At 33.4% G+C, this 16,669-nt stretch overlaps 1 protein-coding gene across 1 annotated transcript; it reads left to right on the forward strand.

The window, feature by feature from the left end:
• The first annotated feature begins 180 nt into the window (after positions 1–180).
• LOC134264664 (follistatin-related protein 3-like) lies at positions 181–12,853 on the forward strand. The gene is made up of 7 exons (XM_062746927.1): positions 181–579; positions 7,716–7,910; positions 10,788–11,006; positions 11,344–11,565; positions 11,764–11,994; positions 12,080–12,211; positions 12,305–12,853. Exons 1-7 carry the CDS (start codon positions 504–506, stop codon positions 12,397–12,399), a joined length of 1,170 nt encoding a protein of 389 aa, XP_062602911.1. The 5' UTR covers positions 181–503; the 3' UTR covers positions 12,400–12,853.
• Positions 12,854–16,669: the final 3,816 nt, after the last annotated feature.

The following is a 16,669-nucleotide window of genomic DNA, read 5'->3' on the forward strand; positions in this document are numbered from 1 at the left end:
CATTTAGAAGTCGTCCCGTATCTATTTATATAGTTCTGTTTTCTTTTGATAAAGCCCAATCTCAAAAATAACCATTCAAAACATATCAGTCGTAAATAATGCAATTACCTGTTAATGCAAGAGCAGCGACCGTGCACCTGAATGCGGAATTATTACGTGTTATATAATTGATTGTAAAATCCTGAATTTGTCTACGCCACCTTCCTGCCGATCGCGCCAATACGCTCGCCTTCCGCGCGGCTCGCCCCTCCCCCAACTCCCGACTTAGACCGACCACCAGTCATGCTAAATAAAATGCGGTGACATCGTTCACTAACTTACTATCAAAACTACTACTAGCAGACACACACGTGCTCCAGTGAGACTATAAGAATTCGGGGGGCACTGTCGTCTCGTCATAAATCTGAGGATAGATTACCCAGTCTATCATGATCACTCAACTTCGTGTGTGAGCTTTGATTTTTTTTGTCTTTTTTTTATTCCCCCCAAATGATAATGGTTTGATGTGTGATCGTGTTCAGATGGATGCTAACTGTTTAACTGTACTTTTCCTCCTGTCATGGGTCGGTTCTATAAAGGGTGAGTACCACACACAAGACTTTTACAACTTGTCTCTATAGATCTGTTTCTAATTACCTGCCTAATTACTGTATAAAAGTACATGTATTGTATTACTTAAGTATAAAAATATACCCCACTTATTTTACATAAGTTCTGTTATCTTTTTTCTTCTTACAAGTTTTGATTTCCATGAAATTTATGATTAAGTTTTGACAACACTAATATTTGTTTGCAATATCAAGAAATTTCGGTCATTAAAAAAGTGTTTCACTTGTCACCCATATTCTTTTCACGATTTAATTATGATAATTTTTGTATTTACCTTACTTAGGAATTTTTTGACAATATGTAAATATTTTCAATATTAGCAAGCGTGAAAAAAATATTTGGATTTTACAAAGAATGTCATGTGCAAGATGGAGGCATGCAGGGAGTTCTCTATCTCTAAATAAAAAAAAAATATTAATGCAAACTGACTATGAAAAAAATAATAATTTTTTTATTTTAATTTATTCCGTCACCACAACCTGTTGAAATCTTTTCTCGTAAAATTTACCTTTAATTCGGTAAATATTCTTGCGTAGATCTTGTATAAAAAAATATATACCTGCATAGTAAAGTTGGCAAAAGAAGCCTATATGAATGGCGAAAAGCAATTAACTTAACAAAGGATGCGTGGGACTCTATATTTTCACGTAACGGGGAGCTTACGCACTTTTAGCGCAAAAATTTTTCCCTCGCACCTGTAGCAGACGTTAGCAGTCTGCAGCACATTGCATCATTCATAAAAAACCGTGTTTATGTAATAGCTGACGATTATGATAAATTTACTGTGATGATAAATATAGTGTGGAACGATTAAAAAATCAAAATAGCCTCCCCGGCCTCTTGATATGATCAAAGTATTCTAACACAACAAGAATGATTGAAGTAATTAATAATATATGCGTCAAAACTTGCAGAAGATATCAATCTGTTTCCGGTGGGCGATAGATTATAGTATAAGTGATGTTCGTGTTGTTTTATCATGCCTTTGTGTATAAACGAACCCAGTTACCCGGACCGAGGGTCAGGGACGAGGCCTATGTTGAAAACATCGTCAAACTGTGCATCTACCCGATGCACTGCCGTGATGAGTTACATCGAAGTCACACACTGTCCTTGGAATTCGAAACCCCAACAGAATATCGTCTGACTGTCAGCCAAATTATTTTTTTAATGTCTTGCATTCCCACGATTCCGGGTTCGGCTGTATATAGTTCGTCCCTCATCCTTTGACCGTATATGACTGACAATGCAGACATGACAATGAGTCTGTCCAATTGTCTGGTCCGCAGAAGGAAAAAAGCAGGTGCGGGCATAGTTTTGACATTCTGTTTTGTTTCCGACCAATATTTCGTTAAGCAAACATCCTGAAGTTCTCATTCCTGCCGTACCTGTGTGGCGAGGTGAGGTGGTAAATAGCCAGCTTATCTGCTGCGATGACTGACTTGGGATCAATATGAGTTTATTGATTCCTCTACAATGTCTAGACGCAGTAAATAAAGTTACATAATTTATAATACAGCATATACATAGATATGTCGCTAGCTGAAAAGTGACATGCAGTAGCTGCCGCGTGCTGCACTTCGTTTAAGTCAATAATAAACCTCAAAGAAAGGAAAAAATAAGAAAATAACTTGGAGAATCTCTTTGAAGTTCCTACAGCGGATCAAAAGTCTCAATCGAATTTTAAACTTCACATTTTTCATTTTTTTTGTTGAACATTTGGAGTATGTGATATAGAATGTCGCGGGCTATTTGCGTAAACATTATTTACACTTGTTCGCTGTTGACTCAGTTGTAATATAAGTCAACGTGAAATAGTTCTTTCCGATCACCCAGAACATTGTTTTCTGTTACAATACAGCCACTTCAAAGGGAATAGTTTGGCTACCTGGCAAGACGAGTCCTCATACCTATTCAAAACATGCGTCCGGAATCGATCAGAGATTAGGCTGATATCGTATTGCCCCAGACTTAATGCACCGAGTTTTTGTTGTATTTGTTATGTCTTTTCCCCATGTCTTTATTAACTGAAGATACCTCAAATAAAGGGTTTAATAAAGAATGTCAAGGGGAGTCTCCCCGGGGTCGTGTATTCAGTAAGTATATAAGTTAATGACCGCAATCGACATACATTTTATTCCATATAGGAATCGATACAGAAATTCAAATAGTTTAAGCAGCCAGCCAGACGAAAGTTAAAAGTACAAAGTATAAATGTTTCTGAATACCACTAGGACTAAATCTATTTCAAGACATTTTATTATAGAGTAAAATTATCAGAACTCGCACGCCGTCAAGTTCTATACTCTCCTATTTTTCACTCATGACACTTGAGAGGGATGTTAGTTCTCTTTTAATGGCCATATAATTGTTGTACTACGGTCAGGCACTGTTCGAACGGAATTTTTATGAAAAAATAATTGGTTCTAAAATTAAAGGATTTTCGAAACTTTTTAAGAACTTCTACGTTCAGTGCCGAAATGTACAAATTGTCGATTGTGCGATTTTTTTTATTTTTCTTTGCTGCGACTTTTCGAAAGTATCATCTTTTTGGAATAAAATATTGATTAATATATAAATATTAAACTTTCGTTTGAAGCAAAGGGATAATTTTTTTTTCTTCTTACGAGAGAGAGAGAGAGAGAGAGAGAGAGAGAGAGAGAGAGAAACTTGTTCAGTGTGCTCATGCTTGTTAAATGTGCTGGTGTCTGAAATCTGCGACTATCAATAATGAATAATATTATGTACAGACGAACGGAATTTAAGTAGGACAATTATCAAAAACTTAGTTAACAAATAAAATGTATCTATTGGTACCTATTTTACTACAAATGTATTAAAACCCATCAAAAGAAGCAAAGTTACTCCCGTACCGAATATTCCATCAAAAGTTTGCCACCTTCGTGACCCAAAAGATAGAGATAAGTAATTTGTATATATATGTTAATAAGAGACATTGACGCATCCAATTTTAATTGCGTTCATGCAAGTGCTAACATTACAACTACACAAGACCTCCCGCAAAACCCATAAATTATATTTGAAACCCATTTCTTTGGATTATTTGCTTCTGATCTCCCTCTAATGATGAGCTTACAGAGGTTAATAACTCAACGTAATAGCGCGTCTTCACAGAGTTATACTACAGACAGTCGTATGCCAAATACATGTAGTACATCAGGAATTGGGAATTTAGAACGTAACGTTTGGTGCGGAGAATTTAAAATTCAAATAAAACCTTCGAATTTGAATTAAAAAGTATGAATCATAATTCTATGATAAAAGATATTTTCAAGAACTGCATAAAATTTCAGAGAAAAATTTTTTTTCCTTGTATTTTCCGAAAAAAAAAATATCAAAGGTATGAGGCAGATATTTGTCCGCATTCTTAGACATTCCTGTTATTAATATCCACCAGAATGTCAAGAATTTCTGAATATTTGTGCATGATAATTTCATTTGTGTCAAAGTAAATCCATTCAACCCGTTTGATGTGCGTGAAACAAATTTATTTCATATTATTTACTCTATCTCAAATAACATTTACGCAGCAAAAGAACGCCCTATATTTCGATATTTTAAAACTTCACGGAACTAATTACTGAGCGTGCCGGGACCTAAAAGACTTTTATAGTAGCGTAGTAATCGGGCTTAAACCCTTAATTGCAGAAATAACTACCATTTTAGAAACCTCACTCATTGAAATTTCACCCTTGAAATGATGTCTTTTTCAATACACAATGAAGGGATTAAATGAAATTTCTTGATTTATTAGATGATTTAAAAACAACGTCATATAAATCCACGTTTGATGGTTTCCGGGGTTGATTTCAGGTGAAAGAGGACGGTCATTCAACCCGAGGTCAAACGTGGAAATGGCAAACAGACGGACGATTTGTCTACAAACGCATAGGGAAAAGGGACGTAGTAATCGGGCTTAAACCCTTAATTGCAGAAATAACTACCATTTTAGAAACCTCACTCATTGAAAACTTAATTCGAAATGGAGTAAAAAGAAAATTTTCTAATATGCAACCAAGATTATAAAATCATGAACCTTTTCGTATCGTTTTCTGCAGAATTCTTAATATCGTATTCGAGAGCAATGTTTAAGCAACGTCTAGGAGAAATAACGAAGCGTCAGAGTGGACGTATTTGAAAATAAGAAGATGAATATCAAAACGATTCCGATAATTCTTTACTATACAAAAACCTTTCGCATTTCAAAATACTAAGATTGAGATTTTTGTAGGAGTGATGAGGCTATACATATATAAGTAATTTAGGCCTGATTTTCTACCGGACGTGTCTCTTCTGTCTTATTACTCGCCCTGCACCGATTGACCGAAATAAAATCAAGTAGGAACTAAAGCCTTTTAAAATTCTTTTAATAAAACGAGTGCTTAAGTTTAGAAATGCTATATCAAACAGTAATCAGCACGTACTTCTAAAACTAAAGGCCTAATTGAACATTCTCAATATGTGAACTTATCAAACGTTCATGAATGATTTTAGACAGCTCAGCATTTGTAACCTTAAAGTATGGTAGATTGTAGATTCCCTCATGAAGGTTGATATAGATGACAAGGATCATTGCCTTCAAAGGTGGCTGGAATTTCCTTGTTTTATTATTAGATCACCAGAGGTTTGCCCAACCCCCACCTTTATTGTCAACTTAAGGAATGTTTTAAATTTTATATCTGTATCTTGACCTATATACTTTACATGTATACAAGGATAGGGAGTGCACAGACTTTATCTGTTGACTAATCCCTATTGAATTATTCAATAAAATACCATGTATGTTTAAAGTTATTTTTTGAATTTAATGGACTAATTTCAACAAAACTTGGCACGAAGCATTCCCGAATGATTTGACTGTTTGTCGTATAAAGAATTAGGTACGTGCGTTTGAACAGTAAAAAGTACACAAAATTGGAATTTGACAACTACACTTTTAGGAATAAAAAAATTTATTGTAATAACTTTTGATGATGAATGTTCTCTGCCTATCTGCTGGACCTTGAAAAATGCTGATAACAATTTCATTTATTCAACAATTATCATTAAAAAGGCAACTTGTAAATTCCCCATTCCTATACCCAGAAATAAGCATCGGTTTCGTTGAATCCTATCGACTTACTTCATACAGCACAGTCCTAGGTTTACCCAGATTGAGATATCGTCTATTAATATTTCATTTAGATTCGGCGCGTTCGGTTTGCTTTCGCCGGGCAGCTTCAGTCGATGACCGTGTAAAATACCTGCTCTCCCACTTCCTCTTTCCCACTACGATTATTTACATCGGCTTCAACACGCGGAAGTGAGGAAGTTTAAAGTCTCGGTTTTCTACTTATTTCGTTGTTTTGTCACAATTCATAGAAATCTTTTTATAGGGCCCTTGTGACAGTTACGAGAAATTCTATTGTTTACTACTTAGTTTCAGTATAATTTTAGTCTCGACTAATTTCCGGACAACTGAATATATCCCTAAAACATGGCAGAGAATTAAATAACAATCGATTGACATGGCATTTTGAATTATTACCCCAGTCATAATTCTCTTGAAAATATTGAACCCTGTAACTAACAAGGTCATAGAAGGGATTCTACGAAGAACAATTATTTGTAGTTAAATTGATTGCTTTTTAAGTTGTTATTGAATTTCGAATTAACTTCAAGGTCTGAAATTAGTTAGAAAATATCAAAGGCTAATTAAAAGTAAACCAACACCAGTATGTTTAATACAGCGTTTCTGACGTAATTTAATAAAAAAAAAAATTAAAGGCGATAATAAGAATGTACGAAAGAAAAAACACGTATATAGTGTTTGGGTACATTACACAACAAATGTTATGTCAAATAGTTTATCAGCATTCCGTGAACGTTAAGTTAGTCTAAGTTGAAGACCCACAGTGAATCCTGAAATGTTCTAATACAACAAAGTTCTAAAGACTAGCTAGAAATTACTTTGAAATTCGTTAATTATTTAAATTGGGAAAATTCATACAAATAAAGAGTTCAGTTGACTTAATTTGGGCTGTTAAAATATTAAGAATGTTTGAATTTGTTACAAATTCAGTATCATGTTGCAAAGATTTAAATGTATTTGATTTTTGATCTAAGCGCATATTATATCAAAGAACATATTTAATAATGTTACCAATGAGAACATAAGTAATAATCCAACCAATCAGAACATTTATACATGAAATAATGAGAACATTTATAAGCCAACCAATGACTAGATATATATAATAAGCCAACCAATGAGAACATATACATGTATAATAACTAACCAATGAGAACATATACATGTGTAATAACTAACCAATGAGAACATAAATTATTTATTATATAATAAACCAGCCAATGACAAAATAAATAATAAGCCAACCTGTGACAAGATATATAAAATCCAACCAATGAAAGCATCATAATAAGCCACCCAATGAGAGCATATATAAGAATTAACCAATGAGAACATATGTAAAAAAGCCAAACAATGACAACATATGTTATAATCCAACCAATAACAACATACATGTATGTAATATTCCAACTGTAGAGAACAAATGCAATAAGCCAACCAATGAGAACTTACGATAAAAACAAATTTTTTTCGAAGAAAAATCAAGGGGATGACATTGACCTCTAAGCTCGAGAGTTCTTTTTCATCATTCAGATTTTATTCTGACGTCTTGTTAAGTTAATTTAAAAACAAACAATCAAAAAATTTCGACTACCCGTAAATATTTATATTACAGTAGTTTCCTTGCGACGCATAGCCTAACACCTCAATATATGTGATAAAGAAGCGATTTATCTTCTAACAATTAACCTCTGATATTCTTTTATAGCTAATTGGTCACAAATCGGACAATTCAAAGTGGTCATTTCTGTTTACAAATCTTCAGTTAATCCATTGTTTTCTGATGGTTCCTAGTCAAAGACTGGAAACGAATGAAATGAAGCTTTTAGCGCGTTGTTTAAATTATAGCAATTGTCAAGGACTAGAGGAACGACATCACAAAACCCTGACTTCATGAAGATGTTGTGAAAGGGTCTTGTAAAAATTCAAATAAAACAATGTGACTTTTTTCTAGCGGGCACCTGTTGGCGGTCGATGACGAAACAGAAGATGTGTTTGGGGGCCTTCAATTTGAACGTGACGAAACAGGAATGTTGCACAAACGCCTCCCCGTACGTGAGCTGGACCCCGCAGACGTTCACGTCAACTGGCGATCTCTTCTACTGGCAGGAACTGATAGGGGGCGCTCCGCACTGCGAACTTTGTCACAGTAAGAGAAACATTTCCAGATAATTTGAAATTGGTAAAATTTCATTGATTTATGTTGAACAGAACTTTGCTTTGATGTCGTAAATTGATTTAAAACTTAATGAAAGAAAATATGTGCTTGCTGAACATCAAAGAAGAGCCACATGCATGAATGTGCTGTGAAACAAATTGCCAAATTGTACATGAATTAATGTTACATGGCAAATAAACGTTTTACTTTTGATTTAAGAGAATGACTTTGAAGCATATTTTCACTGCAGTTGTACAGAATGAATTTTGAATGAATTATTTTTCACTTGTGGAAGACAAAATCTTCCTATCACGGAGAAAACTTTGTCTTGTCCACTTTATTCACAAGGAATACATAAATCACAGAAAAATCATTTAAATAAACAAAAGAAAGATCTTCGGTAGGTAAACAGTGAGATTAATTAAAAAAAAAAACATTGAAAATGCCGTAATTCCTTTTAAAAGTCATCGTAGCAAATCAAAGAGAGAACTTGATTTATAACTCCTCAAGGTTAGCCAACATACCAAAAATCTACAAGCGTTTAGAAAAGAAATGTGGAAAATCCTTAAAAGCGAAAAAGACGTTATTCTGGCAAAGGTCATCAGATGCTTAATGAAATGCAAAATTATCCTGTAACTCAACAAGATACACTCACATTCCAAAAATTAGAAAAAAGTGCGCAAAACCACATGGGAGAGACTGACAGACAGACGGACAGCTAGACAGATAGCTATTCAAACAGACAGACGGAGAGAGGAGGAATAAACCTGTAGTCTCCTCTCCTAGGGAACTTATAAGCGTGTATGCGTACAGAGCGCGTCGTAAGTGCGTAGATGGTGATGTTTGTCGGATGCCTGGTATGAAATTAGTTTGTTAAATTTCAGTTCAAAATTGTTGTTTAGGTTTTTGAAGAGCATTGAAGAAAAATATTCTAATATTGTTTATCTCGAACGAAGAAAATTTTTATATTAATATGTAATTTTTTTATGTACGATATCGGTTGAAAAATATTTACTTTTAATTTAGAATTTCAACTAAATTAAATGAAAGGACGATCGATTGTCGCCTTTTAAGGCTGTAGGTGACGATTTAAATAAAACTAATTCTATAAAAACTCATTTTTTATTTTAAAAAAATCTCTGGGAATAGCTATAAAAGAAAATTGGATATAATTATACATGTATAAAGATCTCACTTGTCACATCAAACTGCTTTTTTTTTTTAAGTAAGAAATGTGTTAATTTAGTCATATTTGAATCTGCGTTATCTAGAAAAAACATTTCTCAAAATGTTTACGACAACATCCCCTCCTCCTTTCTGATAAAAATAATCCCCATAACAAATTGTTTCAACTTTTGTATTATGACACTCATTAAATGTACCAATTTATGCTCATTTGAAGCATTGAGGGAACTTGCCACGTTTCAAGTCAAAGGCTTGAAACAATTTTCATTGATTATTATTCATTGAAACTCTATAAGAAAAAAAATTGTGCGTGAAAGCCTTAAACAAATTGATTTATTTGGTTTTTTCTGTAAATCCCCCATTCTGTTGTAAAAACCTTCATATAATGTGTGTTCGCATCATTTGATCCTTTTCAACCCTTTTCAATTTTTAAATAATCTATCCTTATGTAAAGAGTTTTTTAAATGAATAATTAATAAGTTTTTTATGTATTGAAAACTTTTCTTTTTGTTTTTAGAATTTTTGAAACGAAAGAATCTGCTGATTAGCTACCATTAATAAAAAGAATAATAATAATAATAATAATAATTGCCAATTAATGTAATGAAAAGATATATAAATAGACCGAAAGACCCAAAGGAATCGTGTTTTTGGGTCATGAGATATATTTATCTCGATGCCTAGTTTCAAAATAAAATGTTCCATAATCCGAGATTCTAGTTACTGAATCGGCCTTCAATTAAGAAAAAGTCTTGCTTATATAATTTCTTCTTTTCGGAAATGGTTCAAATTAGTGAGAAGGCTACACGAAAGTAAACCATAAAATAGGCACTTTTATTTTTTGCATCAGGAGCTTGGTATCTTTTATAAGTCGCATTATCCTCTAAAATTAACGCCAGAACTATATATTTCCTCAATAATATGACCTTCCATCTAGTTAGCCAAGGCTCTTTATAACCAAAGACGACAAATCGTTAAATTACGTAACAAAGCATTAATTGAACGAAATATGGTTATTAATTTAAGGCATGTCTAGATTTATACCTTCTAGGGACAATTATTCAGTAATAAAATAACACTATTAGAGTTACACGAGATCACAGAAATGCATTTATAAAGCAGAAGAAAGAATGTAAGAGCGACAGATTTATTTTTAAATGTTCAGACACCTTAATCTCGATAGCATAAAGTGCTTGATTGTGTAGTTTTTGGGTTCATTGATATTACTGTCGCGACAAGCATAACAAAAAAATTTATTTTTTCATTTGCAATTTTCAGATACATTATAGAATATCGTAGCATTGCACCGGCAATTGAGACATATTCTGCACCCCTTCCCCCGAAAAAAAATATACACAGAAATCCCTATTTCTATAAAAATTCTAATTCGTCGGATAAAATAACTTATTTGTCTGAACGACTTCCTTATTCGTTCGAACGAATTTCTAGTTCGTCCGAACAAATAGCCAATTTGTCCTTACGCTATTCTTCGGAACAAATATCTAATTCGTCCGATCAAATGAAAATATATTTTTTTTACATGGGTCTCCATCGGCGCCGTAAATATGAATAAGGTCATTCCTGGAAATAAATGGTACAATAATCTCCTCCAGCGTCCATCTACGCCATTTTATTGCAGTTTAATAAACTAGATGTTAGGCTGTATTTAATATTCTGTTTTAGATACTTGTGAAGGTGTCAAATGCCCAAGAGGAAAATATTGCCGAGTAAGGAAAGGAGTTCCAAAATGTGCCTGTATAATTAAATGTACTAAGATACAGAGAAAGTCCAGGAAAATCTGCGGCTCGGACGGAAAGACGTACAACAATGAATGTCAACTACGAAGGCGCAACTGTAAGCGGGAAACCTCGGTGTCTGTGTCCTACAGAGGGGTTTGCAGACGTAAGAATGAGTTTTAGAACATTTGAACTATCATAAATAATTTGTTTTGTCGTATAGCCATAAACGGAATGGGGGGGGGGGGCATTAAGTTTGCCAGTATATAATGTACTAAAGAAAACATAAATTATTATGCCTAAGCCACCCAAATAAAAACTTCTGATTTTTTATTTAGGAATTTTTGCTTGAGAGTTCTCAAACAAAAAATGTTATTTCTTCCCGTTTATAGTTTGAAATTTGTTCGTACAGGCTTGTTTCAACCCCATATATTGCATGCATTTATAAATATTTTTACGATAGCTCCATTATATAAATCAAATTTCACATAATTATGTTTCAGATTCCTGCAAAAAAGTAAGATGTTTAAATGGGAAACGCTGCTTAGAGGATCAAAATGGATTGCCACATTGTGTTCATTGTCAGATAAGCTGCCCACAAAATGATGACGTCAGAGTTCTTTGCGGAGAAGATGGCGTGACGTATCAAAATCCCTGCGAGTTAAGGGCGGCAGTTTGTAGACGACATAAGTCAATTAGAATCGCCTATTATGGCAAATGTCGAGGTATAAATTATAAGAAGTTACATTTTATCACGATTTGTAGTGTAATGCATGCCTCCTGCAGACACTTTATTACAAGTGCAGTCTAAGCCTTACTTTTACGGCAGTCAATGCAAAACACGGCTTATCTATCTCTCTTTCACGTAGTAATTCCAGTTGTTGAAAATATCTGAGTGAACCGTCCATGTACTTTTTTTTAAGCTAACGCTACTTGTTTGGACACGGGGTGCCCGGATGGAATGTCCTGTCTTATAAATCCCGTCAATCACCAGCCACTGTGCGCCGTGTGCCGATCCCGCACCTGCTCCCCGATGTCGCGTTACAAGGTGTGTGGAACCGACGGCGTGGATTACAAGAACTATTGTCACCTAATGCAGGCCTCCTGCAAGATGGGGATAGCGATAGATACTCGCCACAGCGGTTCATGCGACAGTAAGTATTTAATTTAAGACAACAGAAAAATATGTCATATTTTGTATAGTTGTGTCTAGAAGTATACATTTTTTTTTATTTTAAGGAGCTAGTTGGAGAAGGAAACAGAAGCACAAAAGAAGAAGACGAAGAAAAAAGAAAGTAAGAGGAAGAAAAAGAACGCGATATGTTGATGCTGTACTTAGAAGTTCTGATGGAATAAGAATCAAATTAAGATGTGAGTAGTTTTTAATCTAGAAGCAAGAAGCAAATTTTGTTTTGTATTAAAGATGTTTTATCCATAAAATTATATACTTTCTTTGTTTTCCAGTAAAACCTATGCATTCCAGGGAAGATAGTGGTGTGTCACTCCCTTTGACTCTAGAACATTTATTTTCCCAGAAACATACCAAAGAAAACGGGTGAATCTCTGCCATTATGGAGGGAAACCTGCCATAGTGCCAGACGACATAGTGCTGGCCACGTGATAAGAGAGGGAGCATGCGCGACAAATCCAAATACGTCACTGCCATAAAAGTCTTTCTTCGCCACAGCGGCATTATAAATATTTTGATGTGTCACCGTCTTGTGTTATGTGTTGTTTTATTTATTGTAACTTATTAATTATTAATTTATTTATGAATATTGATGTAAATGTTATATATTAATGAAATCAAAGCCTTTGAAGTTGGCCGTTTTCTCTTCACTCGTCTATTCGGATTTGGACTGTGAATTTGAGGAGGAAAATTGGGAAAAAATAAACGTCATATGTGTATGACACAAACTTCCCGAGAATAATACACATGTACATATAATTATTTCCGTCCTTTGTGAATGTGCCTTGATGAATTTTTACCAAATAAAATATGGTAAAAACTGGTTTGTTTCTTACTTTGAAATACATCTTAATTGATTGGCTCAAACAATACCCAAGAGGCAACGTAATGCAACGAGGAATACTGTTAATAAATGCAACCTAATTGTACCGATCATTATTCTCTTTAAATTGACAGCATTAAAATTATATATCCATAAAACATTATTTATAGCCCCTGAAATAAATAAATTATTTCACACATTAATAATACTGCAATTTTTGATATAAATATTCTGTCAACATTGATGATTCACGTGACTGACTTCAAAAGGGTTTTGAGAATGTTTGAAAGAAGGGAAAGATAACATTGAAGTATTTCCTGATAGATATTTATATTTGTACACATAATGATACGCCTCATATTCAAGCTATACATTAGACTAAGTAAAACAGCTTGAAAAAAAGTTTGCACTGAATGCATGGACAGTAGACAGACTTTTTGCTCATTTAATACAGGAATTCAGGAACTAGGGGAGTTAAGTGTTCTCAGTTTAAAAAAAAAAATTCAACCTGTATGAGTCATTATGGCGACAAACATAAAATTATCATACAAGCCAATATATTCTTCCGGAAAATCTGTAGCAAAGGGAACTGCTAGACATTGCAGCTTGTCAAATAATAATTCTAGCTGTTGCTTCGTTTGGTTTCGACTGTTTCCTTATGGAATATTCTCTTTATTAAATACAAGTTGTATATGAAAACCTTGCAACACATACTAGACATCACAGAACAATTATCAATGCTCACACAGTTAATTTTAACTTCCTAAAAATTTAATCAAATAAGCAAAACCGCAAAACGACTTCGTGAAGTCATGGTCACAACACTCGCATGCTTCATCCTGCTCCTTCTCTGAAATACTGTACATGTACTTTTATAACAATTTGTCCCTCTCTGACCTTAGTCTAGACTTTGATAAAACAAAACTCATCAAAATATTAACACTCAGCAGATTGCGTCGTCATAATTTTTTAATTAATTTATTTTAATTATTATTTTTAATTGTTATTTTATGAATATGACTAGGGACAAAAGAGTTTATCATGTCCGTCTTCTGCCCCTTTCCTTCTGTCGCGTTTTGCATTTAACTCAGTTTTAAATAACTTTTCAAGATAATTTTTTTCAAACTTCATATGCTGATTCATACTGATGAGGACTGTTCAACTGCATCAACGTTTTTTGGCGTTAGCCTTTCGTTTGACCTTGACATCACTTTTCATAAATAATAGTTAAGCTCAGTTTTAAGGAAAGGAATAAGATATTTTTACCAAACACCATATACTGATGCAAACTGATGAGGGCTATTCAACTGCATAAACTCAAAATTTTACCATTTCCTTTGACTTTGACCCCAACATTCTTAAATTAACGTTTAGCTCAGTTTTGAAGAAATCATGCATGAAAGTGTTATCAAATTTCATATGCTGATACATGTACATACTGACAACAACTATTCAACTGCATCAAATTTATGACCTTTCTTTGCTTTGATCTTGACCTCGATTTTCTTGAATTAATGTTTTAAAAAAAACTATCCATGAAATTGATATCAAACTTCATATGCTGATACATGTACATACTGATGAGAGCTATTCAACTGCATTATCTTTTTTACCTCGACCTTTCCTTTGACCTTGACCTCGCATATCTAAAATTAGGGCCAAACACCATATGCTGATACATACTGATGTAAAATATTCCCGTCAAATTTCAAACACTTATATTTGATTTTGCATTACTTGTACACCCTCGGCGGGGTATTCATGTCATATGGAAATATTTATAGTTAAAATAAAGTTAATTGAAATGTGCTCATTTGACCGAAAAAACGCCATAAGAAAAAAAAAGTCTTTGGCTCATGCAGGTGAGCTAAAAAAAAAACCTCACAGTACCTCATGAGTGCAAACATTTTCAATAGTTCTGAGGACAAAGCTTTGCATGCCAAGAGTAAATTAAATATATAAAATGAGAAATTTATCTACCCAAAATTGTTATTGACATCAAATTCTCGTCTTTAATTTCAAGACCGTACCCTTTTTGCTTAACAGCACTGACTCACACAGAAGTTATGACGTGATATTCCGTGTACTTCTCAATAGCTATCAAACATGTTTGAAGTACAAGATAAAATAGCCTCAACCTTTTTACACTGTAATTCAAAAGACACACAACAATATTTCAAACCACTGGCAGCTTTAAGAATTTAATCGATATCCAACAACAATTTAGCTTAATTTATTGCGCATCTTTTTAAAATTATACAGTAAAACAGGGTGAATTGGTGACCAATTCTTACGTATTTTAGACTCATTTAAGTTCAAACTTTGATCTTAGAGAGTTATTATATTAATTCGATGTAGGTAAAGCCCTTCCTCATAAAAAAATTATGACAATGATTTTGAGTTTGAATGCACAGACCATTTTTGAAGAGTTTTAATTCTTTCACGTATAATCATCACCGATCGATTAGCTTCCAAGGACACGTACAGTATATTTTTTTTTTTCGAAGAGCTCTAAGTCCTGCCTTCTTGAAAAACTGAAAATGACTACAGATTTGAACTACTAAGTGACTGGTACCCTTGTCGGATATCTGTATGTAGAGAAATGAAAACAAAATCAAGTATCCAAAATCATAGGGATTCACGGAGACAAGGCGAGTACATGTAACCCTTGGCTTTGTTTATCGTATAGAAAATGAATAATTCACTTATTCATTTAAGTAGAATACAACATTTTTAAGTTTTAAATTTTTATTTTTTTATTTTAAATTTTTTTTTTCTAATATCTATCAAAAACATGATAATTATAAATATCACAAAGTACATATTCATATAAAACGTAATTAATCTTGACTATAACGACGCGAATTTTTTTTTATAATCAACTCCTTTCCGTTAATTAGAAAGATATTAACTGTATATTTTATATTAAAATTAAAAGCTTTTAGACAATTTTTTCCGACTGTTTATTGTTATTTTTAAAAATTCATAAAAAGAAAAGTTAAAGTACTTTTAACCTTATTTCAATTCAACATTAGATTAATTGAAACTCGCACGAAATTCTTTGGAACTGGGAATTCGAATATTGTGAATTTGTAGAAAATAACTTAAAGTGCAATAAAGGTGCCCAATATTGTCCATTTAAGGAAAGACAGAAAATATGTTTTCACATCCATTCTCTTTTAAATTAGTTTTACCCACTGATTTTAAGATTACTTCAAAGTGAAAACCGTTGCTACAATAAAAAATTAGTTCAAGGACAAATCTCATAAAAGAACAAGATATCTTAGTGAAACACTGATGCCCCAGTATGACATGTCATATCTAAAAAAGGACGGTCAATCTCTAAGGTCAACAACAAGAAGCCAAAAAAAAAAAAAAAAAAAAAAAGAAAAGAAAAAGAAAGGCCGTAAAAAGATCTTGTCGCAAGGAACATGCATTTGAAATACTTAGTATGAATGTCTCGTAGCACCGACCGTTCGAATGTTACGACCAAGTTAAAGTCAGAAATATTGAATACCAAAGAAAGACTTTGCATGTCTTGGGGATACATTTGTGAAATTAAAGAAAAAAAATCTGTGAATCAACGTTTCAGAAAATATGGCAATGATTTATGTTTTTCAGAAGTAAGACAAATTTCAAGTGCAAGGTTATGGGCTAAGAACTGATGGTATTTGAAAAAAAAGTTTTGTCACAAAGAAAATTCATGTGAAATATGAAAGTCCTAAGACAAATTGGTCAGAAAGGAAGGTCAAAGTTAGAGCCAATCAAGTCAAACTAAATCAAATTCCTGGTCAAGGACAAGAAGTCAAACATGAAG

This window comes from Saccostrea cucullata, unplaced genomic scaffold, assembly GCF_032062105.1.
Source record: "Saccostrea cucullata isolate Sc308-1 unplaced genomic scaffold, CSIRO_AGI_Scuc_v1 ctg1093, whole genome shotgun sequence".
Taxonomy (NCBI): domain Eukaryota; kingdom Metazoa; phylum Mollusca; class Bivalvia; order Ostreida; family Ostreidae; genus Saccostrea; species Saccostrea cuccullata.

Coding starts and splice junctions, on each gene's coding strand:
- LOC134264664 (XM_062746927.1), top strand. CDS start 504: ATGTGTGATCGTGTTCAGATGGATGCTAACTGTTTAACTGTACTTTTC. Junction 7,911..10,787: donor GCACTGCGAACTTTGTCACA/GTAAGAGAAACA, acceptor ATTCTGTTTTAG/ATACTTGTGAAGGTGTCAAA. Junction 11,566..11,763: donor CTATTATGGCAAATGTCGAG/GTATAAATTATA, acceptor CTTTTTTTTAAG/CTAACGCTACTTGTTTGGAC.